This window comes from Calonectris borealis, chromosome 2, assembly GCF_964195595.1.
Source record: "Calonectris borealis chromosome 2, bCalBor7.hap1.2, whole genome shotgun sequence".
NCBI classification, from domain to species: Eukaryota; Metazoa; Chordata; class Aves; order Procellariiformes; family Procellariidae; genus Calonectris; species Calonectris borealis.
Window position 1 is genome coordinate 107,568,669 of NC_134313.1, and position 25,650 is coordinate 107,594,318.

General features: G+C 39.1%; 1 protein-coding gene across 1 annotated transcript in view; it reads left to right on the forward strand.

Moving 5' to 3' along the window:
- TNS3 (tensin 3) overlaps positions 1-25,650 on the forward strand; it is a 256,780-nt gene that overhangs the window by 151,043 nt on the left and 80,087 nt on the right. The window contains exons 18-19 of the mRNA XM_075142915.1: positions 2,333-2,437; positions 24,053-25,312. Of these exons, the coding sequence (XP_074999016.1) occupies positions 2,333-2,437; positions 24,053-25,312 (1,365 nt within the window). The remainder of the gene's footprint in view (positions 1-2,332; positions 2,438-24,052; positions 25,313-25,650) is intronic.

Here is a 25,650-nt window from a genome sequence, read left to right on the forward strand (position 1 = left end):
CAGTTTAACATAAAGAGATAAAGCTATAGTTTTGTTGGAAATGCTTCTGCTCTGAAGTTGGCTTGTAGGGTATATCCCATATGCCTCCAGAATTCTATTGTAATATGTCTAAGAGCATAGATAATTACAACCTGCGGTAAGAACTTAAGATCATGCTTTGTATTGCAGTTTAATTCTGTGAATGGATGTGTTCTTACTCACTTTATAGTGTCCCGAAAAATGGATTCTGCCTGAGAAATATTCTTAACTGTCTCATACATATTCCCATTCAGTGTCCTGTGAATTGCATGTTTACCTTTTCTTTTGTTTTTTGCACGAATTTAGTCACTTAGAAACTTGTAGTAGCAGCCAGTAAGAAGTTGGATTCTGTCCAGCTGAATATGAAGATCTCACTTAGTCTGCTGGAAAGCCATATAAAAAAAACAGTTTTATAAATAAATTTGTCCAGCTTGTGTCTAAACATTTCTGGATAGTAAATGCTTGAAGAGAGGCCAGCTGATGTGTCTGGAAAAGGATCAAAATTTTTTCAAGCCTCCCTTCCTTAGATGGCAAATCAGAGATGTGTTTTTGAGCAGGCTCCAAGCTGTTGGAAAGTAAGGTTCTAAGTAATTGGAAATTTCTATTCAATTGTTATCTAAGGTATTAACTGGCTAGGAATAATAGTTCACCTTGAAATATGTATTTACAATTTCTGCAAAATGACTTTTCCACATCTGAAAATATTACTGAATCATAGAATAACTGCAGGGTATCTCTAGTCCATGCTCCTGTTGAAAGCAGGGTCATCTGTGAGATCGGACCAGGTTGCCCAGAGTTTTGACCAGTCAAATCTTGAAAACCTCCAAGGATGGAGACTTCACAACCTCAATGGACGGACTGTTCCAATGTCCGACTGTCCTCACAGTAGATTTATTTTTTCCTTATATTGACTCTAAACTTCTCTAGATTCAATTTATGCCTGTTCCTTGTTGTCCTTGCGCCTTGCTCCCACCTGGCTCTATCTCTTCCATGGTCTTTGGGGGGCTGCTGTCAGGTCCCCCCCAAGACCATCTCATCTACAGACTGAAGAAGCCCTGATCCCTCAGCCTTTCCTCATAGGGCAAGTCCTTCAGTCCTGACCACTCTGGTCACCCTGCCCTGAACTTGCTTCACTTTATTCATCTTTCTTGTATTGTGTAGCTTGGAACTGGACACAGTATTCTAGAAAATAACTGACTGTGATACAGTTTTTAAGAAAGAATGCACTTGCCAAGAAGATGAGACACCTAAATGTTTAGGTAACAAACTTCATAAATCTGCCTTGTGACAAATGTCAACACAGAAACTCTCTACAGATGGCTTTTTTCTGCCTGCTTATAAAGGTACAGGACCATAGCATTCTTGTCCTTCTAATTTTAACTATCCTCATTTTGAAAGTCACAGCATGCGCATAACGCTCTGCTGCTTTAGAACAATTTGCAGTAGGACTTGCTTCTCCAGACACAGCCGAAGAGTTGATAACTGAGGATTTCTTTGTCCCCTAATCTAGGTAGAGGAGGAAAGGCAGAAAGTCAATTTGATTGTATCAGTGTCAAAGCCAAGTCCAAGGTCGTGAGTTCTTGATGCCTGTGCTTTGATTTTGAATCACTGGACCACACCTAAATTCCTCATGGTATACATTTAAAAGCTGAATATTATCTTATGCCTCGTTAAGGGCACAGAAACGTGGGTTATTGCTGAAAATTCCAGGTATGTTTGGCAGAGCGTGCTTCAGTGCAGCTAAACACACTGAAGGCAAGCCACCCAATCTCAGGTTCTGCCAGGAGGCTAGAGAATGGTTGAAACAGCGTAGTTGGCACCTTGGGGGAGCTGGGAGGGACACAGAGTGGCAGTTTTCAGCTTTCCCTATTCATCTTTAGTGATAAATTGCTCTGGTATCAGAATGATAATCTGTAACAAAGTCTTATTTTATCATTCCTTTAGTACCATCTCTTTATAGATACTTGTGGTTTCATTCTGAAAAGCTGTTTGTTTTATCATGCCTGCCTATAGGGCTGGGTGGATCATCGGTGTTGCTTGTGTATAGGGGCTGATACAAGTTATCAGAGCTACATCATAATCAAGAAGCTCAAGATAAAATTCTCTGTTTGTACCTTCTGTAATGAAACATAAATTAAGCTTTTTTTTTAGCTGGTTTATATAACCTTTCTTCCCCTATTGCTGCTTCTTACATTTCAGAATATGGTATTGCAGTTTGGGGAGCAAACTTCTGTCAGAAGGCCAAGTACATATGTGTGTGTATATCATTACAAATGTGGCTATTTTTGGTCTCAAACAGATGTTTATTTTTTAGGATGTGAGCACTTTCAGAATGACCATGGAGTGATAGTTGATTACAATACCTCAGACCCACTAATACGCTGGGATTCCTATGAAAATATGAGCCCTGATGGGGAAGGTGAGTAATTCGGTCACGAGACCGAAAAAACCGTTTGCAACTCTGCCAGAGCATTTGAAAGGGAGGAAGGAGAGCTCATTTGCTTGAACCCAATGCCACTTCACTGATGTGTTAAAAAGCTGTCTACCCTTCCCTATTTAGCTTTAGTGGCTCTAATGGAAAGCAAGCTGTAGTAGTTGTTTAAGTTGTTCTTGTTAATGCACTGAATTGAACTGAGAGACAACTGGTTGATATGAGTTACTTTATTATTTGTAAATTAGCTTAAAAAATTTTTTTTGTTCTAAAGCTTCTAGTTGGAATCCTAATATAGAATTTTAAGAACAACAAAATGATGTGCCTTCAGTAATTACTATGTTGTCTGGAGTGTTGCAGGAGGTCTGCGCTAAGCTGTAAAGTTATGGATAAACAAACAGCGAAGGATGTGCATATTTGCGTATTTCCCCTCATAAATTTACCGGTTTCCAAATTGCCCTTTTATTTCTTAGATTTTTCTTCAGTAATCTGCTGATGCATGCAGAAGATGAAAGCCTCCAGTAACTGCCTTCAGATTCCGACTCCAGTGTGGATGCTTTCCTGGTGCTTTGCTTGAGTGAATGTTGTGCTTTTAATGGATATAGTTTTCCTGTAAGGACTCAGAATGTCACACCTGTGTCTGCACACCTCAGTGCACATGCAAGCCTGACATTGTTGTGAGTAAAAACATGAGAGAAGGTATTGAACGGATGCCAAAGTTCTTGCTTTTACAACTCTCCTATTATGAAATGAGAGAGGGGTAGAGCTAGGATACTTAATTAGCTGTTCTCTAGGCTCAGTTTCCATTGATTTTTGTAATCTGAATTCACATTGCCCATCTAATGACTACATCGGTGAGAGTTTTAGGGGCAGAGGCATACTGGGAGCTTGACTTTTTTCCACTGCATCACTTTTGTACAGGAGTATTTCCTAATCCACAGCAGACTCCAATCTGCAGAAAACTAGGAGAAAATAGAGGGTAGGAAGAGAACAGTTGTTTGGCACCGATACATGGGGCAGGTAGAGCACTCTGTAGGGAGTCATCAGAGGTTTTGTAGTTGGATAAAACTGTGCAGTGTCTTTTAGAAGGAGTAACATCAGAGAGACTGAATCTTGGCTGAAGACGACGTCTCAATTTCTGCCCAGGATGTTTCCGTATTATTTGCTTCCTTCTTTTTCCCCCACCATTCTTTTCCCCCTCCTTTGTATATACATAGCCCTCTGCAAGCAATACATTAATATAAAATATTTTTTAATTGCTAAAATTGATTGGATAGATGGATTTGACCTTCCCATCCTCATGCATTGCATTGTAGGTAACTACATTAGTACAGGAAATTGAAAACAGATAAATGTGTAGGCAGCACACTGTTGGAAGATACAGAACTGTATGCTGCTCATGTCTTGTAGAAGACTTGATCACAGACCATTCACAAGTACAATTAGCTTGAATAACTTTCGTGATGTTCAGTCATACGTGCTACTTAATAGGCTTTTATATGTAATTTGTGTGCATGATATATTTTTAATTACCTGAGATACAATATAAATATGATGTGTTAGCATAGATACTGAAAAGTTTATTGTGCATCTGCAGAGAAATCACTAGAGTTGAAGCTAGAGAGTATACCATAAGAACATGAGATGTATCCAGATACTTCTTTCTCAAGCAAACATTTAGGAGGCAGCGTGTTATCCTATGATGCTCAACAATCAAATTGCAGGCAGAGCATTTATCTCTGCATAGGTTGGGCAAAAGATCAGGAGGGGCTAAAGCACATACACAGGGAACAGCTAGGTTTTTCTCTTAAGGATGAGATCTGTGCTCAACACAAAGGTAAGCTTAGTCTGCTGCTTGAGGTAAACATAGTTTGTGTAAGATTTATAAACACCAGGACAGACTTCTCTTATGGTTTGTTACAGTGGTTCAATATTGTGCTCTTGCATTAAAAAGATGTATTGAGTCCTAGTTTTCACCACAGGTGGGAGAGACCACCAAGAGGAGATGCTGATTTCACATCCAGAAAGTGAGCGAAGTTTAAAACCTTAGAGTCTGAAGCCTTTAGCTACAATCCTGAAGGCAGAGAGAGAATCTTTTCTGTATCTCAGAAAAGATTAAGATACAAGATGTGGTGCATTTGAAAGTCTGCATAACGGTGGTATGTTTAAGATGCAGGGAAGTCTCATACAGAGTGCCTGTTTCAGATCTACTCCATGTTAAGTTAAACTCCTAGCCTTATGTACGAACGGGTCTTCACGGTTTTACTGTGAAAGAATTTCCTGTTTTCCCACAGGAATTTAAATAGGAATAAGACGAGATGTGAGTGTGACAGATGATTCCTGTATTACAGTTATACACCTTTTTGTTCATTTCAAAAATGCGTGCCTATGAAATTCCAGATCAAGGTGACCAGGAAAGCTACAGCAGAGCTTTGTGAAATGAACAGGATTTGCTTTGTAGGTATATGTGTATGGAATGGCTATTTCCAAGCTGATGTGTTAAAATGGAAAATGGGAAGTGAACAAGAAAGCAGTATGTCTCTCTTGAAATCCTACTCCTATTTGGCCTTGTTACCAAAAGAACAAAAGATGAAAGGACATGATAAAAGTGAAATGTACCCAAAATATCTTGGTTTGTTGGCATGATACAGTATTGCAGACAGAAGCAATTGCCTTTTAAATGATCTTGAACCCTTTGATGGTATTAAGGTTGTGTACATTTGTGTTGAATATAGCCAGGCTTTGGACAGTTTGCTTTCTGGATTTAGTTCCTTATCCCTCATTCTTAACAGTATAGGAATTTTGACAATTGGAAAGCAATAAATGATTTGAATTTCTTCTCATAAATACTGTTTCTCTTCAGATCCCTTGGGACGTGTCTCTTGTATATTGCACTAATGGTCCTCCATAATAGACTGAAGATTTAATTAAGTTTCTAATTCTAAGTTTATATCAGATTTCCTCCTCCTCCAGCAGTACATTAGCACAGAGACTTCTGTTACGCTGATTTAAAAGTATGCAGTCAAACGTAGGATTTGGAATCACAAGAAATCAGGTCTTCCTCCTGCCCTGTAGAAATCTGAGATAGCTGTCATTGGTTTTTTTGTGGTTTTAAAGTCATGGTACTCATCAAGACTTGTGTGTGTTTTGTGGGCAGGAAGGAACCAAAATTACTTTTGATCTTGCTGGGTACTTTCTTTTTTTTTTTTTTTTTTGCCTTAAGCATTGCTTACCATACAATAGATGTGTATGGATTTACAAAAGGTTGCTCATTTGCTGCAAAATAGCAAGTTGACCACAAAGATATACCATCTGTGGCCACAAATGAGTAGTATCTTCTGTTATGTCAACAGATCTAAATGTGTCCCAATTCCTCTTGATAATCATGTTTTTCAGGTTATAACTTGGATATTGTAGCTCGCATACTTTCAGCTGCACTTCACTGTCTGTCTTCCTTTTGATTGCTAAGGTCATATGCGTCTCCTTTATATTTAGACTGATTTGGGGATTGGGATTGTTCATGATAATATTTCGGGAGTAGTTTGAAGTGAAGTGATGAACTCAATTAATGTAGGCTTAGTAGCTATTGTTGTCATTAAAAACTAGTAATCATGGCACTTGGGGCAGGGAGAGGGGGAGTAAATGAGGATGAAGTATTTTTTATGGGAACAGAAAGTTGAAAGAAACAAGTAATCCCTTCCCACTCCCTGAAAAACTTTTCATTTGCTTTACACTTACTAATATTTATCTCTCTCTCAAATACCAAATGACTACTAGTTTTGAAAAAAGCTCCCCCCCGCCCCCGACCAGAGGGAAGAGGTAAATGGAAGAGGTTTGACTTGTCTTTTGTTGAGGTTTTTTTTTTTTTGTTCTCAATGATAATTTTCAGGATTATTACTTGGCATAGTGAGTAAGAGATACTATTGTTAAAACAAATACTTCCCTCCTGCTGAAAATTCAAGTCTCCTTTTGGATAGGAACCATCAGTTTGTGTGGAACCCACCGGCGGATCCTGGTACAAGACTGGGCTCTGAGATGTTCTGAAAATAAAATCAGAGATATTAAAATAAAAATTAAATGTCTTGCCAAAGAGCAGAAACTCGTTTTGATAGAGAAGGTGAATAATTAGAAGAAAAGATGACTGCTGCTGTTCCTTTTGCACTGCCTATGACTACTTTATCTCAGCTTTATTCTAAGTATCCTGATAGCACTCTAAGATTACTCTAGAGAGGGAATGAATGTACCATGAAGGAACAACTCTGTCTTAAGACGATGACTGTGGGATGTGTGTGGCTGGGATGCTATACTGCCATTTGTGCGTGCAGCATTCAGTTAGCTGAGATATGGAATTTTTTTGTTTTGTTTTGTATTTTTTAATAAAGAAAACTGGTAAGCATCAAAGGTTATAGTTGGCCAAAATAGTATTTGTTTTAGTTTGATGGAATTCAGTGGATTGGCAACAGAAATGCACCTGGTTCTTGTTCAGTGTTCCAGTTTAAGGCATTTCACTTATTTTAACAACCACTAAATCCCTCTGCACTCTTTTGTCTGCCAGCTCTACAATCTGTGGTAAGAAAAGAACATGCGCAAATGTTAGAAATTGCTTAAAATGACAAGAGAAGGACTTTCAGCAAGTCTTTACAAGGCAGGAACTTAAGTACCTTTCTCAACAGAACCTTGCTGTTTGTTTCCTAGCAAAGTGGGTTTGCTTGCTTAACAGTGTTTGATAATTAAAAAAGAAACAACTTTGGAAACAAAAGGGTGTTTTTAATTCAAGCCAAATAGGGTAGGGCTGAGTGAATCCAAATTCCTGTATCTCCAGAGTGTTGCTTTACAAATTTTCTAGCCTTTTGCAACTGTAATCAACACCAGTTAGTCAAAAATTGCCAAATATTTATAAACTGGTTTCCTCCTGCTCTTTTTCTTTTCATAAAGGAAACTATCTGAGAAGTGTCTCCAGGTAGGCAAAAACCAACATTCTGGCATGCACCCATGTCATGTGATTAGATGGGATGTTTGACTTTTATTGAAATTTTTTCTCCTCTTCAACGCAAAGTAAATAGCTATTCAATAGGGAGGTGCCCTCTCATGTAGTTAAACACTTGTTTTCCCAGAGGGCCCATTCAGTATTGCAAAACTCAAAGGCTGAGGCAAAACTCTTGGCTTTGGTACCTTAACAGGAATGCAGACGCCTACCAAAGAAAACAGCAGGTTTGATGCCATTTCTGGTGAGTGAAGCTGAAGGATAAATTGGTAGTGAATAAATGGTAATTCCAGCTTTCAGTCACCAGCTGGATGCAGTATTCTTTGAGACAAAGAGGGATTTGTTAGAAGGTAGGGATCAAAAGGTGTCCTGCAACAATTTCCCTCTTTCTATTTGACAGTGAAAATAGAAACGTCTATAGAAAATAGAAAAATTTACCTGATAAAATGCTGCCAGCTTGAAAGAGTATCTGAAATGCCTTGGAGTGTCTGCCTTTAATTGATTTTCTCTGAGGAAACTTATGTCTTCTATTTCTTGAAGTTTTGTATGTTCTTACACATATGTATTTTAAAACTGACTAGTTGTCTGAATCATGAGGCTGACAATGACTTGGAGATAAATTAATATAGAATGGTTTCTTTTGTATGTCAGTAATATTGAATGCAAATATAGGATTACAAGGTTTCATTTCTACTTGTGCAGCAATAGATAATTCTCTCCTCCTTTAATACAGCATTGATTGTAACAGTACTGTGGCTAAAATATTTTTTTAGCTCAGTATGTTGGGGACTAAATATAAGTTCATGCAGGTGTTTTCAAGATTATGCTTGATAACCTAAGATTGCTCTGGACTGTAATCTCTTATTTTCATGTTTTGGGTTTTTTTGTTGTTGGGGGGGGCGGGGGGGGGTGTTGTTTAAAAAAAAAAAAAACAAACCACCAAAAAAATTATTAGAGTATTTTGGGTAGGTCAGTTAGGAGCTGACAGTTAAGTGCAGTCAGGGCCCAGACTTTCAAAGGATTTACTGATCCAAAGTGACTTTTTTGGCTCATTTTTAGAGAGTATCTCTTAAGATATACTGAACACCTTTTTTAAAAGTCTTGAGTGTTTACTTAAGTGTAAGCTGAGCTCCAGAACTTGGAGCTCAAGTTCTACTGAAAATTTTTTTTTTCCTTTTACCCAAATGTGTGAGTGTATCGATAAGGCAGTGTCTGAAGCAAGGAATTATGTGCATTTTACTTAGTGCACTGGAGCATTGATTTTGCTAGGTACCATTTGTCAGTTCTGCTGAGTTTAAATTTTTCTAAACTAAAAACAGAAAATCCCCAAAATGCTAGGTGCCAGAGGGGGACAGTTATACCCAAGATAAATATTGAATGTCTTATGTCTGAAAACAAGAACAGATTAGAAGCAGGGTTCCCTAGGCATTTACCCTAGGCCCCTGTTTTTTTTCCATTAGCCTCCTGCCTCAGACTGCCTGTACTTCCCTTTCTCTTTCCTATGAATTCCTTTGCCCTTAATTCTTTGTCAGCTCCTACTTAAATATTCTCCTGTAGCTTCTCTGCCTTTCATTCTGTGAAGGTTGTTTCGGCACACTTGCCTCCACACCCCCCAGTATCAATGTCTTTAACAGCGCACAGGTTTATTTGGAGCACAGGTTGCACATGTCAAATACTTTCAAAACTACTGCAGAGCTAATCATTTGCTTTCAAAAAACCGCATTTTTAATGTCCTCCAATTGATTTGTGTCCTGTCTCAGTAATAGGCAATGTTGTTATCCCAAGGATATTATTCACTAGCCCTTTGTCAAAGGCTTTCGTTGCACTTTTAGACCCAAAGACCACAGGGCGAGATTTGAGTGGTTTAATAGATGCTTGTGGTAGTTTGTGGTAAATCAGATACCTTTTGCAGTTCTATTTTTATAAGACTGTGCAAAAGACCTCTTTCTTCAGCACAGGAGGATTCAGACAGTAGAAACTCGGAGGAAGGTAACACATGTGACTGTGGCTAGCATTCTCTCTTCTCCTCCCCATATTCTCTACGTATCACCCAAAGGCCATTCTCTCGAGGTTATGTAACACTGCTTTTTCAAGCAAGTCTTACTTCACCCAACTTATTTGGGTTCCTGAGCAGGCTTGAATTTACCTTTTAGCATGTGCCTATTTCTTAGTCATGTCAACTACAGTCTATGGTTGTTAATTTAAACACTAATGTCCAAATCAATATCTCCTTCCATGTACAGATACCACAAGAGAAGCCTTTTCACCCAATCTTACAATCTGCTTAATGGCTTGAATAAAGAGTCCTGAAAGGCAAACCTCTGCCACAGGTGTGTGTTCCTTCCCTGCACCTACTTCCTGAACACCTCTTCCTGTCTCTTGTGAAGGCAATAGGGCATCCCACCTGTTTAGCTTCATTAGACAAGGAAAAATAACCTTCATGATGGTGTAGGTATAGGATATCTTTTTTTCCCTGTTACACCTTACTTCCTTAGGAGTAAAATTAGCATGGCAGCATCAGAGACTGAAAGTGTAACTGGAGGAAACAAACCAAAATGCCTTAGTACAAATTAGGATTTGGTGCTTATTCTGTGACTTTCCTAAGACCAGAAAGAGAAGCAATTAAGTCCCCTCTCTGTGCTTGCACCCAAGCACGCATACACTGAACTACCTTATGCATCATGCTTTCTATGTGAATGTTCAGTCCAGTAACCAATGAAAATGTGAATAGAGGTGTCGTGGTTTAACGTGGCAGGCAGCCAAATACCACACAGCTGCTCGCTCACCACCCCCCCTCACCCCCCCCCGCCCCCCGCAGTGGGACGGGGAGAGAGTCAGAAGGGTAAGATGAGAAAAACTCGTGGGTTGAGATAAAGACAGTTTAATAGAACAGAAAAGGGAAAATAATAATAATAATGATAGAATATACAAAATGAGTCATGCACAATGCAATTGCTCACCACCCGCGCTGAGAGATAACTAAGTAGCGAGCGCTATTTCCTGGAACACACCTACCATTCATATACTGAGCATGATGTCACATGGTATGGAATACGCCGTTGGCCAGCTGGGCTAGCTGTCCTGGCTGTGCTCCCTCCCAGCGCTTGTTTTGTTGTGGCCCCCTCCCCCCCCCCCCCAGCTGAATGTCCTTGACTAGCAGGGTACTTAGCAACAACTGAAAACATCAGTGTGTTATCAACATTCTTCTTATACTAAATCCAAAACACAGCACTAGGAAGACATTTAACTCTATCCCAGCCAAAACCAGGACAAGAGGGCATCATCAGTCATGGTGCCACGTGCACATGACGTAAGAGGTCATGCTGTGTCTTAAATGAATGCATGTGCATGAATGAACCCGTGATTCATGATACTGAATTCATGATGATCTCCAAATGGCAAATCTCTGCGAAGACTAAAAAATCAAAAGACAGACTTCAGCATGAAAGTGGTTGGAGTTTCTCGGGTTTTTTAGGCCACCATGAAGCAGTAACTGTCCTTTTTCTGGTAAATCCCTGGAGTAATCAGATTGTTCTGAGTGACTATTCCGGGTTTGAGTGTAATTACTGCCCATTTTCCTGGTCCTTTAACATCATGCACCTTTCCCTTTTTGGTTAGATTTCTTTTCAGTGAATCTCTCCTCCTAGTCCTGCTTCAGAGTTTCGGCTAGCCACTACACCACTCCCTTCATAAGAAGACTCATGATTTTGTGGTGCGGTGTCCACGCTTCTCTCCCCATTGGCAAGCGTGTTCTGGTGATTAGAAAGGCCTGATGATTTTCCTCCAAACCATGAGATAATAAGTTTTTTTAAGTGACTGACAGCAGAATTTTAGCTGTACCAATAATAGGAGCAGCCTTTAGTGCAGTCAGCTGTAGTGTTTTGCTAGTTTTTCAGAGGTACCTGGTAGTTGCAAGTGAAGCTTTGCTAAAGGTAGTACACTTGTTACTCATGGATCGATCCCAGAAAGCTGTCCTGGAAACTCCATCCCTGCTCCAGCAGTTTCACTTGTTGAGTGCTAAATGTTTATCTGTGATCCCTTCTGTTTAAGGCTTAAGTTCTTTGCAAAGATTTCCATGAACATCAGAGAGCGTTGGGTCAGACTGCTAAGCAATAAGGGGAAGTTGAGAGATGGGGCAGACTTCAGGTCTGCCTGCATATTGATGATTCCTCCTCTAGATTCTGCTTTCAAACATGGACAGTATCTGAATGCTGAGGAAGAGCAGCTAGTTCAAACTCTTCCAGGCTGAACAGAAGGAGGCAACTTCCAGTAAGCAGAGGGAAGGGGTTTTTTTTGTCAGAACCCAGGCCTACTACTTACTGTGGACATCTTCTCTCTAACTGTGAAAGCAAAAGTTGCATTACTAGAGCTCTTGTATATTGTTCTCTCTGTTCCTGGAGTCTTATCAATATATAAACATGTTGCCTGCTGAAAGGGCAGATCTTTTTTCTTACTAGGCATGCGTGGAAGCACTGTGGCATAAGCCTTCATCTGTGCAGTTTCTGAGACGGCCCTGGGCACTGAGCTGTGCTCAAATAGTACAGGCTAGACTGTATCTCCAGGTTCTTTATGTTCTATGTTGTTTTTCCATCTTATTCTGGACCTTGAGGAATGTTTCCTAATCTGTTACCCATTTAAAAGGCTTGCTAAACTTCTAAAGCTCATCTTACGTTTCTGGCGTCAAGCTATTCCTTGTGTTCCTTTTAGTAAATATGCATAAAATATTCTTTGTAGGAAAAACTTTTGTTTCTAAGTCATTAGAAAATTTCCACCAATACTACATACTTTATTATGTTAGTGTATGCTTGTATTGAGCATGTGTAGATCATCTTCAAATACTCTTTTTGAGAATAATCACTATCATATAAGGTTACTATGTATTAATTCTACTATTGCTCTAACACCTGAAAATAAACCACAAATCTTTTGAGTCCCAGTGCAAAACCGTCTAAGTTTAATTAGTAAGTTAGGAAATCAAAGAGCTCTGCTAAATGTATCTGTGCCTTAGCTTCCCTTTCTGATATGTGGAGTTGTTTAGAAACACCTGAAGATCAGTTTATTGAAAGCACCATAGAGTGGTGGAGCAATTTTATTAATAATGGTAATACTGTTAAATTACACGTTCTGTACTCAACAGAAAGAGTAAATTCATTATATTGACCTTTTAGACAGCCCTTGTAAGCCCTGTCTTTTTTCACTGTGGTCCCGTACAGTTTTCAGCAACCATGTAGAGTCGTCAGTGTTTTTCTGCTGCTTCACATTTAATGACCGTAACTAATTTTTGCTGGAAGCCTAACAGTATAGTAAGAGAAAAGCCATGACTCAAGGTGAGTGTGCTGTTCCAGCTGTAAGGAAGAATAATCATGAATTCTGAACCTCAACATTTGGAGTACATACTTGCAAATTAATAGAGTGTTCCTGAAGATGGGCTTTGTTTTTGGAATGAATGAAAGGAAATAGTTTCACGTAGTTCAATGACTTTGTAATGCCCTTAAACTTTGCTTAGTGTTTTGTACTTGTGGCAATGTTTTTATACCATGACGTTTTGTTATTCTTTTGCTGATTATCCAAGCACAAGCTACTTCAAGTTAAGTCTATGCTTAAATGACTGAGAAAAGTTTGCAGAAGTAGAATCAAAATGACACAGTAGATCCTAGCTTCTGTATATCTGTATATTGCAGTAATAAATGTATTAGTCTATTCTTTGTACTTTGGATCATGGCACAAGTAGTATTTTCTTTTCCCGAGGTGGGCAAAAGTGGGACAATATATTACAGTAGTATTCTAAGGGTGAGTCTGTGCTGGCTGGCTCTGCCTGTGTTTCATGCTGGCTGGACAGCAGCTAGCCTCTGGTCTAGAAGCTGTGCTTTGTGAAGCAGTTTTTTTCTTAGTCCAGAGTATTTGTAAAATCACTAAAGTACAAATGTAATCCTTTTGAATGGCTGGGAAATATACATTAGCATTTGCACAGCATAAAGATTCTGTAGGGGTCTTGGATGCCCTCTCCTTTGCTTCTCAAAAGATTCAAGGTTTAAGGACTTCAGGTGAGCCTGAGGGTCCTGCTTGTTAACATTTTGCTAACAGCAACCTCCTTCAGTTGGTTTCCTTTCAGAATGTTTGTTCACTTTTTGTTTTTGTGATACATGCCTTGTTTTCTTCAGCCTCCTTTATTTTTCTGTTAGAGTCAGGGACTTGAGAAGCACAGCAAACCAAACAGCTTCCTGATGACTTAGCTACTGTTATTTCATGTTGGAAAACTGGTTCTTTAAAATGGAATGCATATATGAACATCAGCATTTGCTTGGATGTCTTGGATAATCAGGGGAAGGAAAAACAATGGTAGAAGCTGACTTCATACCTTTTTCTTTCTTTCCAGTCCATTCTGTTATCTTCAAATTATAATTCTCTAAAAATGTATTAAGGAATTGCCAGATGAATGTTTATGGTCCAGGAATTGATCTTGCAGCCTTGGGCCAATTTACCAAATCAGGACCTACTTTTTATATCACAGTTTGAGAGTTGCACTAAATGCAGTTTTAGGTCTCCAAATTGTAGAAAGCACCACGATTAGACAATGCAAAGGTCTAAGATGATACAGATTCACAATGCTGATCCATATCTTTTTCCCAAAACTTTTGATGAGTTCATTGTGATCAGTTCATTTGTGTGACCCTTCTCTGCCACTCTGCGCCAGACCAGGTATTATTTGTACTCGCAACAGTCAGCATAAAAGCTTCGAAGAGGTATATATTGTAGCCTAACTTACAGAATTTAAATGTTCCATACCTGAACTGGACTAGACTGGCACACCCATTAATCCGATAGTCCTCAGATGTGGGAATGTGCGCACGACTAGAAGTACCCAGTACTGCCAAGGGTGATGTGTCCCAGAAAGCCTGGAACTGATAACAGAGGAAGCATCAGCAAAACTGGTTAAGTGATTTGGTTTGAGAACATCTTTCTAAACATATCCATGGATTGGTTTAACCTGTAGTTATACAGGGCTTTCTTGAGTTCCCAAAGTATTCTTGCGATGATTGTGTGGAGCACCGCTAAGTCTATCTAGAACAATAAAATTTCAGCAGCATGGTGATCTATCTGAATGAATCTGTTGTAGGTAAACTATTCATAGGATAAGTTAATTTATGCAGAGCTGCTATTACCTTATCCAGGTTTCTTCTGGTAATCTAGCTAGTGCAGGTGTCAGTGTTGAGCCTCAGCCTGTGTTCAAGCATGCTGGGTGCTAATGGTCCAATATCCTGCAGGGCAGGCTTATGAAGGAGGAGAAGAGGCCTGTAGTTGAAGCAAGGAATACAGTTGGTGTTTCTTCCTCACAGAGAGCAAAAACACAGTGAGACCAAAACTAAATTTGTATCTTAAGTGAGACTCATCTGTTTGTATCAAGAGTTTTGAATATTCCTTTTTGTTTCTTTTCATATCTTCGAGGCAGTTGCTGGAAGTTTCCAGCTTACAAGCAATTCTGCATCGTCCCAGAGGAGAGAGCCAGTTCTCTGGTTCTGGGAAAGTACTGCAGGCATAGCTTGTGTTGTGTGGTTTGTGTCTTTTATCAGAGTCTTGACTGGTTTCATGTGCAGCCATTTACTGATTTGCAAGAACAGCAACGCTTGAACAGAAAAGTGTGTACTTTCTGAATTAGGTTTGAACTTAACTTCTAACTCTTTCATAAGCATTGAACAGGTAGATGTATTTTGCGGATGCACGAGCCACTTTTATCTTCTGTTCAACTGAAAAGTTACTGAAGTGTTGACAGTTCCTGAAATAGAAAATGAATGTTGTCTAGGGGCATGGCTGTCTGGTGGTGATGCATGCGTACATTTGTAATAATGTTTAGAGTAAAAGTTTGTGGGCTGCTGTGTGGTGAGATACAGCTGTTATTAAAGGAGGAACTAACAGGCTCACTCCCCTTAGTTTGAGCTGATTCATTCCAGAGACAGAGAAGGAGTCAGAGCCTGCTGGGATTTGGGAGCTTGAGAGCAGCAGCTGCTACATAAAAATAAGCGTTATTACTGCAGGACTTCCAGAAAACTTTTCTTGCCTGAGAACTCCAATAATATACAAATTCTTGAAAACGTGGATGAGAGTGTCTGACCTGCTTGTTCAGTGTGGAAGAACAACATTTTCTAAAGGCTGTTCGTTTTTGGAAAAAGGCATCAAAAGCAAGCAATCATAAGTGTGTGGCTAAATGATCTGGGAACTGAAACTCACTTGGCTTAATTTGGATATTGAAACGGACTGAGAAAAGAACCACTGTAAGGAAATAGCTTGTAGACTGAATTACCTTTTCAGCCAACACTTTTCCATTCCTCCTTGGCTCCAGGAGTTCAGATTTCATTGAACCTGATTGTCCCCTCAGGCTCCTCCCTCGTGTTTACATTTTCATTTGCTTTTTCTGGCTGATACAAGTCTCACGCTTCTTTAGCAAGACCATTTACCTCCAGGAGCAGGAACAGCAGCTGCCGCTCAAACAGCAGGAGCAGAGACATTTCTTGCCTTTTTAAGCTGGGGTGTTTGCCCTAACTCTGGCTTTCCTCTGTGCAGGGTTTTGCTTAGAGAATATTAGTTGATTGAAATGAGCCAATGATTGACCATTGCAGAAAGTTCCTGATTGTGCCTAGTAAAGAGGTAAGAAGCTTTTTTGTGGTTCAAGAGCTGGAAATACAAACCATGTATATTTCTGCATGGATTTTATAGGTGTTATATGGGAAGAGTCTGTGAGGAATGAGGGCCTGTGTTTGTTAGGGAGGGAGAAAGGAAAAGACAAGCACACATAAATAGATTTAACTTTGAAGGAATGCAGCTCTGGACTTGTCCAGGTTTGCCTGAAGGTAGAAATATTTATTTATGAGGTTGAAAAAAAAAAAATCCAGATCTGTAATGTTTCCTGCTGCAACATGAACAAGGGCACAGTGTACAAAGGTTTGTGTATTTGCAACCACCTTCTTTTTGTTCAGGTGGACTGGGTCAGAACGGCTCTTGGTGAATTTGTGGTATATGTGTTTACCTAGCTGGCTTGCATTTGTATGTGTTTTCACAAGTGGTGAATGGACAGGGGGTAGCTGTGGGGACAAGTCAAAAGGCTGAAAGACTGAAACTTCTTTTTAACTCACAAGCCTGCCTTTGGGTATTTGGATTTCAAGGAGGGAAGTGCCAGGAAACAGGCTTGGAAGGAAGCCACTGAATTTGGTATGTGTTGGTATTTCAGCTCCTAATTTTTATATAAGTTGCTCTTTGTGTATTAGGTATGGGAGTGAAAATACACACATACCCTTTGCCCTGAGGCTTTCATTTATAAGAGAGTCCCTAGTACTGGTGTGTGTGTGTAATTCAGATGCAGTGTGGGAATTTTGTCAGCCTTCAGCCTGGGCAGTTCGGGGAGTTGGAACAGCTCCTGGGAAGAGAGGTCAGGCTGAAAGAAAGTGGGCCCCTTCGGTTTGGTTAACTAAATTCCAGCATTACTTAGGTCTCCACCGTTGTGAACTTCCCTTGTTTTTTGACAGCTGTGTTACTCCCGCATTTTAGAGTGTTGCTTCCTTAGAAAAAATGAGAGTGGGAATTGAGTTGTGCATTGAGTTATCAAATGCATAAGGCCTCTGCAGTACCATTACTTAGCAAGGGGCACAGAATAAAATTTTGCATTGCTAGCATATTTTCTCATTTTCTTCTGTCAAAAATGTTCCTGCCTATATGCATAGCTTCACTTTTGCAATTAAGTTGGTTATCACTTTTTGGGGGAAAACGTGGATGAATACCAGAATAAAGTGAGATCCAAAAGTCTTAGTGCAGATTATGATTTAGAAATTATGATTTAGAAAAAGCTGGAATTTGAAATGAAGGTGTTATGGAATATGAGAACCTTGTATTTTGAAGGTTTATAGTATTTGAATAGTTCATTTGTCTTGGTTTTATGAACAAATAAACCATATATACATCGTTTTTATATATAGAGAGAGTTTTTATATATATAGTTTATATAGAGAGCTTATATATATGAAATAGTGAACATATATGTATTTTCTATTTATGTACACACATAAATAAAAATCTGAATCTTGTATTTCTTTTGATTGTTTGCATGTTTTCCACTATGATATCATTGAACCTTTGGAGATAGATTTGTGGTGGTTGTTTCCTTTTAAAATAAGTCCTATCTAAGTAGTCTCTGGGTTACTCTGGTTCAGAAACATATCTTAGGCTGCCCAGTATAACATTTGGGTAAAACCACTGATGTATACATGTGCTCTATAAATGCTGACTCTGTCAAGAGAGTGTGATACTGTATATTCCCCCCCCAGAGAAATGCTATATTTTAAAATAAAATTATTATTTTTGCCTCATACAGCATTTCATATTCTTTTTAAACCAAGTTAGGAGGGAAAAAATGCTAGGTAGAGTTGTTTTTTTTTTTTACCTCAACTAAGTTGTATTCTTTCCACTGGACTTGCAGTGACAAATCTTACACAAGTCTCAGGTAAAACTAAATTCCTAGTGCTGTTCAGCATCACACACCAGAATTTTTTTTTAACCACTAGTGGATAATTACATTAAAAAACCCCAAAATTAATCTAAGAATGCTTTCCCACAACTGTGCAAATCTGAAAATAATTTAAATTTGTTATGTGCAATATCCATTGTGTTTTCATGATCCGGAGCGGCAACTTTTAAATACCCAGACTCCTCAAGAGCAGCTGGATTTTTGTTTAGTTGTGAGACTCATTCTTTCTCATCTGTTTGTAATGCAGAATGATAATTTTTTGGTGACTATTTGAGGTTTCTAAAAAGGCAGCTGCCTACTAGAGTAAAATGGTCTAGTCACAAGTAAACTGTTTTATCCCACAATCACAGGTGTTTCCTTGTGAAGTCTAACGATATTGTATTCATCTTTAAGTTCACAGCCAGAAGTCAGCAGGTCCCAAACATTTCTGTTTCTTGCTTCACTTGTAGACAGATACATAATATGACTCCTGAAGTTCTAGCATAAATATCAGAAGTAGCATCTGTTAGGATCACCATCCTACTTGTGACCCGGTCCTCTGTTTGGGGAGCCACTGCTCTGAGAAATTGCCTTAGGGATTTTTGAAGCTTGGCAGTGGACCAGACTTTCAGATATTGATACTTAAGTAGGATATCTAGATCCCAGCCTTTACTGATTACATTTCCCTTGTGCTGCTTAAATGCCTTATTTATATAGCTGGGTGCTCACTTTAAATGGTTCGTGCAGGACTGGAAATCCTGGAAATTGTTTGCTCATTCAGTCAAGTTGAGTTCTTGATTCTCCTCTCATGTATATGCATTTCCTTCCAATTCAGATAACCTACATTTATCAGATAATAATGCAGCATGTATTAAAATATTTCAAGCTGTTAAGTGTCTTTCATTGCGAAGTTCTTCTTAATAAGTGGTATACCTAGGCTTGTTGTCTTGGTTATGAACACAGTTAGACTGATGCTGAATAAGATAGCACTCGTGTCCCCGGCTGTTCAGGCTTTTTAATTCACTGGTATTCCACATACAGGCAATCTTGAGGTAACAGGGTAAGACACTGAATGCTACAAAACTTAGCTGCCAGCTTTACAGTGCCGAAATATTTCACAGAGATGCTAGTGTGCAGACATCATTCCTTCTGCCATGGTGTTCCATTCTGACAGGGCTGTGTGATTCATTAGCACATATAGTAATAGGGAAGCCCACACAGCTCACGGTCGTTGGTTGCTTATACAAAGTGGTTCCTAGTCATCTTAGGAGAATCTCAAATTTCAGAGATTTTATTTTTGACAGGGACCATACTGTAGCAAAAACATGGTTACTACTGGTGAGTGTTCAGATCAGATTAACTGAGTTTCCCCATAAAAATGAGATGTTTCCATATACAGACTCATGAACATGTACAGACTCATGTGTGCAAGCTTTCCTCTCCTGGTCATGAAGCTTTCAGTCTCTTAAGTTTGCTGCCTCTGTTCTAACCAAATTTTGTGTTGGGTCATCCTGAGCCAAACTCTGTGAGAAGTCCCAGAAAGACTCTTCTTGTTCCCAGTATTATCTATCAATCAGGCTTCTAATGAGTACAGATGCCATTCTGCAGTGTAGTAGAGATCTATACTTCTAAGTATTTTTGAAAAGCTCTGTTTGCAAAAAAGACATTTTCATTCATCTACATGACATGTTAGGGGAGGGAGAAATTCCTCTAGCAAAATTTTTCTTCCTTTCATCTGATTTACTTGTCTAAAACATTCCTACACCCTTCCTTGATGCTTACCAGTTAACGCTAACTATTCAGAGAAACATGAAACTTTTTACAATCTCTTCTTAGTGTTCACTACGAACTATAGCTCAGATTAAAACTGGGATTTGAGTAGTAGTTAATTAAATGCCTTAGCCAGCAATGGGGTCAGAGAGTTCAAAGACAGCCATTTAACTTCTACATTTATCAGAAAAAGATGCTTTTAAATTTACTTAAAAGACATCTCAGAATCCTGAAGTAGTTTAAGTCCAAGCTTTGTACTGACAAGTAAATGCAGTATGAAAAGGAACAGTCTCTAAGAAATGTAAATTGTTCAGAATTTGAAAAAACAAAACAAAACCCCAACAAACTCCTGAATATTGTAAAGCTATTGTATTAAATCCAAACTCTAATGGAAAGAAGCATAAGCAACCAAAACACCATCCTCTGCTGAAAGCTGTTTTCATATTTATATCAAATAAATTCTTAACACTTAATGGTGTTAATTCTTAACACCATTAAAAATACAATGAGGAATTATTTTTGCACGTTTCCCAATTTGTGTGTAGAGATACTGTACAGATGTTTTAAAAAACAAACAAACAACCCCCCCAACTTTCTAAAAAAGCTTTTTTTGTTTCAAATGGAAACATAAAGAGAGGAGATGAACAATTCTTGACATTTATAATCCACTTATGTGACTGTAGGTTTGTTGTTTGTATTTAATTTTCTGGTGTTTTTTTCCGAAATGAAATGGCATAATTTTAAGTAGAGATGCCACTGGTAAGCTGAACTCATGTCTCTTCTTCAGAACTGAAGCTGTACGGTTCACAGTTACGAGACCCGCAAACCGTTTGTGGTCGCTCAGCGTTCCGGGCAACGTGCAGAATAAATTTGATAATTTTGTATTAGTGGAAGAAGTACTGGGCAGGGTTATCTCTGAACCTTACAGAGCACACATGTGCAAGACCTCGGGCCAGTAGTCCGCTGGCAGTCTGTCCGTTGTCTTGTCTCTACTCCTGTTGCTGTACTTGGATGGCACTGTGTGATGGTACAGGGAGGGCTAATGGAGGGAGATGCTCAAAGGTTTTCCATTGCTTCCATGGCTGTACTTGAGAATTTGACAGATTTTGACTTAACATTTCTGTATGGTGAACCAAATCTGCGTGCTAGAATGTTTCATCTAGTGTGAGGTATTTATGGCTGAGTAGCATGTTTGAAGGATTTACAGCACTGTGCCTAGTTTTGGGTAACAGAAAAGTCAGACAGGAAGACTTCTTAATGGTTCAAGTGTACTAGTCCTATATTTACTTAACTGCGTTCCAGCTCAGACCTGTAACCATTTAGTTCCAGCTCAGACCTGTAACCTCTTGAGTCTATTTTGTATCAGGATATTCAACTATTCAAAACAAAGCAGTTTTGTATTGTTTTCTTTTCCAGTTTTTAAACTCAAAACTAAGCACACAGAAAAGAAAAAAAAAATCACCTAATAGTTACTCTTAGTGGGTTTTTGTTTTGTTTTGTTTTGTTTTGTAGTTTTTGCAATTTATTGGGTAACTGTGTTAAATAATTCCACATGAAGCGCCAAATGTGCTTTGTTGTCCTAGCAGTAGTGAGAGCTTATGAGAAATCACAGCGTGAGAGAGGTTGAGAAACTGTCAATTGGCTGTATTTTCCTTAGATATGGTATTTTTTTCATAAATGTTGTTTTTAAATATCTATACACAGACATCCTAACTCATGTATCGCAGCTCTTTTCACCATGGGATTTACACATCATAAACTTCAGCAAAATTCTAACAGTTTGCCCATAGAGAAATTCTACAACAAGGGGAATTGCTTTCTTTTTTCCCTAGCCAGATGACTTGTTCTGAAAAGGAGAGTTTTGGTCTTTTGCATGTGCTGTTTTTCAAATCAGACAAGTAATAGTACCTACTCCTTAAAAAGTAAAAAGTTGTCCTTTAATTATTAGCTAAAATCTATTAAACCTATCGTATAACCTCCAGTGTGTAAGCATTTTAACTGATGGAAACTTGGCAGTATGTCCCATAATGAAGGCTTTTTTCCAACCAGACCACTTTTCTTGCCATTATAAACTGATGAATTCATTGCCATCGTGGGTACAATTTCTGAATAATGTTTTTTCTAAAATGGTATTGCCTAGAAAAGCTTCCTACTTTGGAAGCTTCATGATCACAATGCCATTTTAAGTATATTTTGAAAATGCGTGGTAGAGTTGATGTTGAAACGCTCTCCATGGCTCTTTTGATTCTGGAACTAACACAGATGTAGACTAAGCTGTTGGTTACCTTTGACAAAAATCTGCGTGTTCCTAAATTGTAATGGTCTAATTTTCTTATTATCAAACAATTCTCAAACTATGGGTAGGAAAAGTTCTTCAGAAACTTCTGCTTAATATAAATGTTTTGGTAAATGAGCATTAAATCCTTTGAAAGTGGAACCACTCACTTTACTTTCCTGGCTTGGTGGACAGTAGAAATATTTACTCCTAAAGCTTTTCATAAGAAACAGAATTAATTGTGTTCATTTTCAGTACTGGTAAGAGCCCAGTAGCTATACTCTACCTCAGGTTGGTCTAACCTGTGTGGTGTGTGGGGGAGTTTTGACAAACAAGTCCAATAAAGGATCATAAGAATGTGCCTCCCACGGCTTCATTTGTTCTCCTTGATCTATAATGTCAAGGAGAGCTTTCAAAAGCCCTGACAGGCAGAGGTAGGAAAAAGTGGTTTGGATAAAATAAGCTGGATTCAAATAAACTCTTGAGCTTCTAAAATGTTCCAGAGGGAAATCGCTCTATTCAATGTTTTGTGGTTTTATCCATTGCCAGCGTTGGTAGTGCTGAAATAACATGGAAAAGATTATTCTCACAGTAGTATTTTTAACTCAAATGTATTTTTTTATTTCCTGATTGTATGTAAAAATCTGTTCAAGTTTGTGGTTTTTTTTCTGGGAAGCAAAAAGAGATTTTTTTCAACAACTTTAATTACCCATTTTGTATGTATTTCATATTTGTTATTGTTCAGTATATATTTTATGTGATTCTTGTTAGCCATAAAGCATAATATCTAAAATATTACACATGTGATAAAACATATAGAGGAGACAATTCTAAGACTGAGATTTTAGTCTCTAACTTGTGATTCTCTTGACTTCCTGTTTTATGTTTTGCATTTATTATTTATTGATTATTGAAAAGAAATAATTAAGATGGGCTGGCTGCTGCAGAATGAAAGAAAAATCAGTATATCAGATTAAAAAATACAGGATGTGTGCCTCGAGATAGCAAGAAGCAGCAGGGTTCATGGATGCTAGTAACAGTTCTGGGATCAAAAGCAATATAGTCACTTCAGGGAAGCCCTCCACATGAGTTCACTGGCCCTGTAAGAAAGTAAAACTTGGCTCAGCCAGTTCTTCTATGCATAACTGATGTCAGTGAAGTGTGCTAAGTTCTGCTCATGTAACTGGAAGCAAGAATTTGTCTGTTCTCAATATCCAGCCTTAGTAGACTTAGTAGATGCATTTTCCTGCAAAATTGTTGTATTTTCTAAAGATGTTCTAAACAGAAAGGAAAGTTCTAGCCCATATTTATTATGAATGGTTATTCATAAACTTTAGTTGAGTGAGTATCACAGAGATCAGAAATAAAGTCAGTTCTTCCCATCATTGATGAGGAAGGAGTTATACTTTGATTTTTAAGGGATTATGGCCTTGCTTATTAAAATTGAAATGTGAAATGTGTACCAGATCCTCCACGTGTAGAAATTTCGTAGTCTAACATTTCCTCGTGCATGCCTTTGTGAAGAGGCCTTACATATATTCCAAGGACTGCAGCGCTGATTGAAAGTCTGTTTTTTCCTTGCACCACCAAGAAAAGGAGTAAATGATTCTTCATAGTGTAGTTAGACCATCAAATAGAAATGGATGAACTGGTAATTGCATGATATATGTTAAAGGCAGGTATTGCTGGTAGGTTCCTACTATTCTTGCTCTGAATGGAACGCATGGTAGCTGCCTCTCAAATTTCTAGCACTGTGATAGTGTAATTCTTCAAATTAGTATGAAGAGTTTGTGGAGCCATAAACATGTCTTCAAAATAGCATAAAAAGAGAGAACTGTATTTGAACTTGAGCTATGAATGGCACGTTATACTTCCATCAAGAAGACTGCTATAAATTGAAATGTAAAATGAGAGAAGATAATGCCATTGGTTGATGCTGTATTTGTAGAGCCAATTTAGTTTTGGAGAAACAATACCATTAGTATTAGCAGTACTTCTGTCGCGTGGTACGACACCAGTCAAAGCCCTTATATAATGCCTTGTCCTTTTCTCTCCCTTTCCTTGTTACTTATCTCTCCACAGTGCTGCATACCCAAGGTCCCATTGATGGCAGTCTGTATGCGAAAGTGAGAAAGAAGAGCTCTTCAGACAGCAGCATCCCTGGTGTTGCTCAGGGTGTTCCCGTGACTGGCAGTCCTGATCACAGTGATCATACCCTGTCTGTCAGTAGTGATTCAGGACACTCAACAGCTTCTATCAGGACAGACAAGACTGAGGAGCGCCTTATGCCAGGAGTCAAACGGGGTCTGAGCCCACAAGAGAAGGCAGAACTGGACCAGCTACTTAGTGGCTTTGGTCTGGAGGATTCTGTCAACACCACCAAGGATATGACTGATGCCCGAAGCAAGTACAGTGGGACTCGCCACATAGTGCCAGCTCAAGTTCACGTAAATGGAGACGCCAAACTGAAGGACAGGGAGACTGATATTCTGGATGATGAAATGCCTAATCATGACCTTCACAGCGTGGACAGCATTGGGACTTTGTCTTCCTCAGAAGGGCAGCACTCCACCCACCTAGGGAACTTTAGTTGCCACAAGAGCAGTCAGAACTCACTTCTTTCAGATGGCTTTGGAAGTAATGCTGGGGAAGAGCATCACGGTGCTTTTGTTGCAGACTTGGGAATTGGTGTGGATCCCCTCTATGAGAGATCATTTGGAAGCACTGAGCCAAAGTCAACTCAGAAGTTGCAACAGAATCCTTCTGTCTCACCTCAGCCTCAAGCCTATGGCCCAAGTAACTACTCTACTCAGACCTGGGTACGCCAGCAGCAGATGGTCACTGCTCACCAATATGGCTTTGCCCCAGAGAATGAAATTAGGGTTGGCATTCATAACACTGTGGAGAATTCGTGCAGTGTCCAGAGCCAGTCCCGAGTCCCGGACACCCCAACACGTGGCTCCAGCAGCAGAGATGCTGTGCAGAGGGGGCTAGAAAGCGTGGCAGGTGCTGCTGAAGCTGCAGAACATGCCAGTGCCAAGAGTTTTAAGTCAAGGCCAGTGCCTCAGAGGGACACAAATGGCCTGGATCTAGGACGGAACGCAGGGGACTTGCCAGCTTCTCCAACTTTGGATATTGATCAGTCCATTGAACAACTGAACAGGCTGATCTTGGAGTTAGACCCTACATTTGAACCTATCCCGACCCGCATTAACACTGTTACCAGGGACAGAAATCAAGTAAATGGCTTCACTAGCCTTGATGTAGACGCGGAAGGGCTTGGCAGGAGTCCTGGCTTCCATGACAAATTAGAGGTCACAAACAGGAATCCATCCTGGCATGGTAAGCTGGTAATACTTTCTGAAGATAATGCTTTTCCTAGCACTTGTGTGTTCTTGATATGGTACAGCAGGACCTCAGGTCATGAGTTACAACTTTCAGGATTATTATCAAGGGGTTATTTCTGATACTCTCTTCGCATAACCGTCCAAGAAATTTGGAATCACACTGATGTAAGATAAGTGAGTTTTGCAGGTACTTGTTTTTTGCTCGAAAAAAGTACTGTTCAGCGAATTCTTACCTGTTACAGATCATCAGTTGGGAGTTTTTGCTGCTGTAAGTTCAAGTGATAAGGGAGCAGAATTCCTACATTGAGATATTTTTAGAAGGCATCTGTAGTG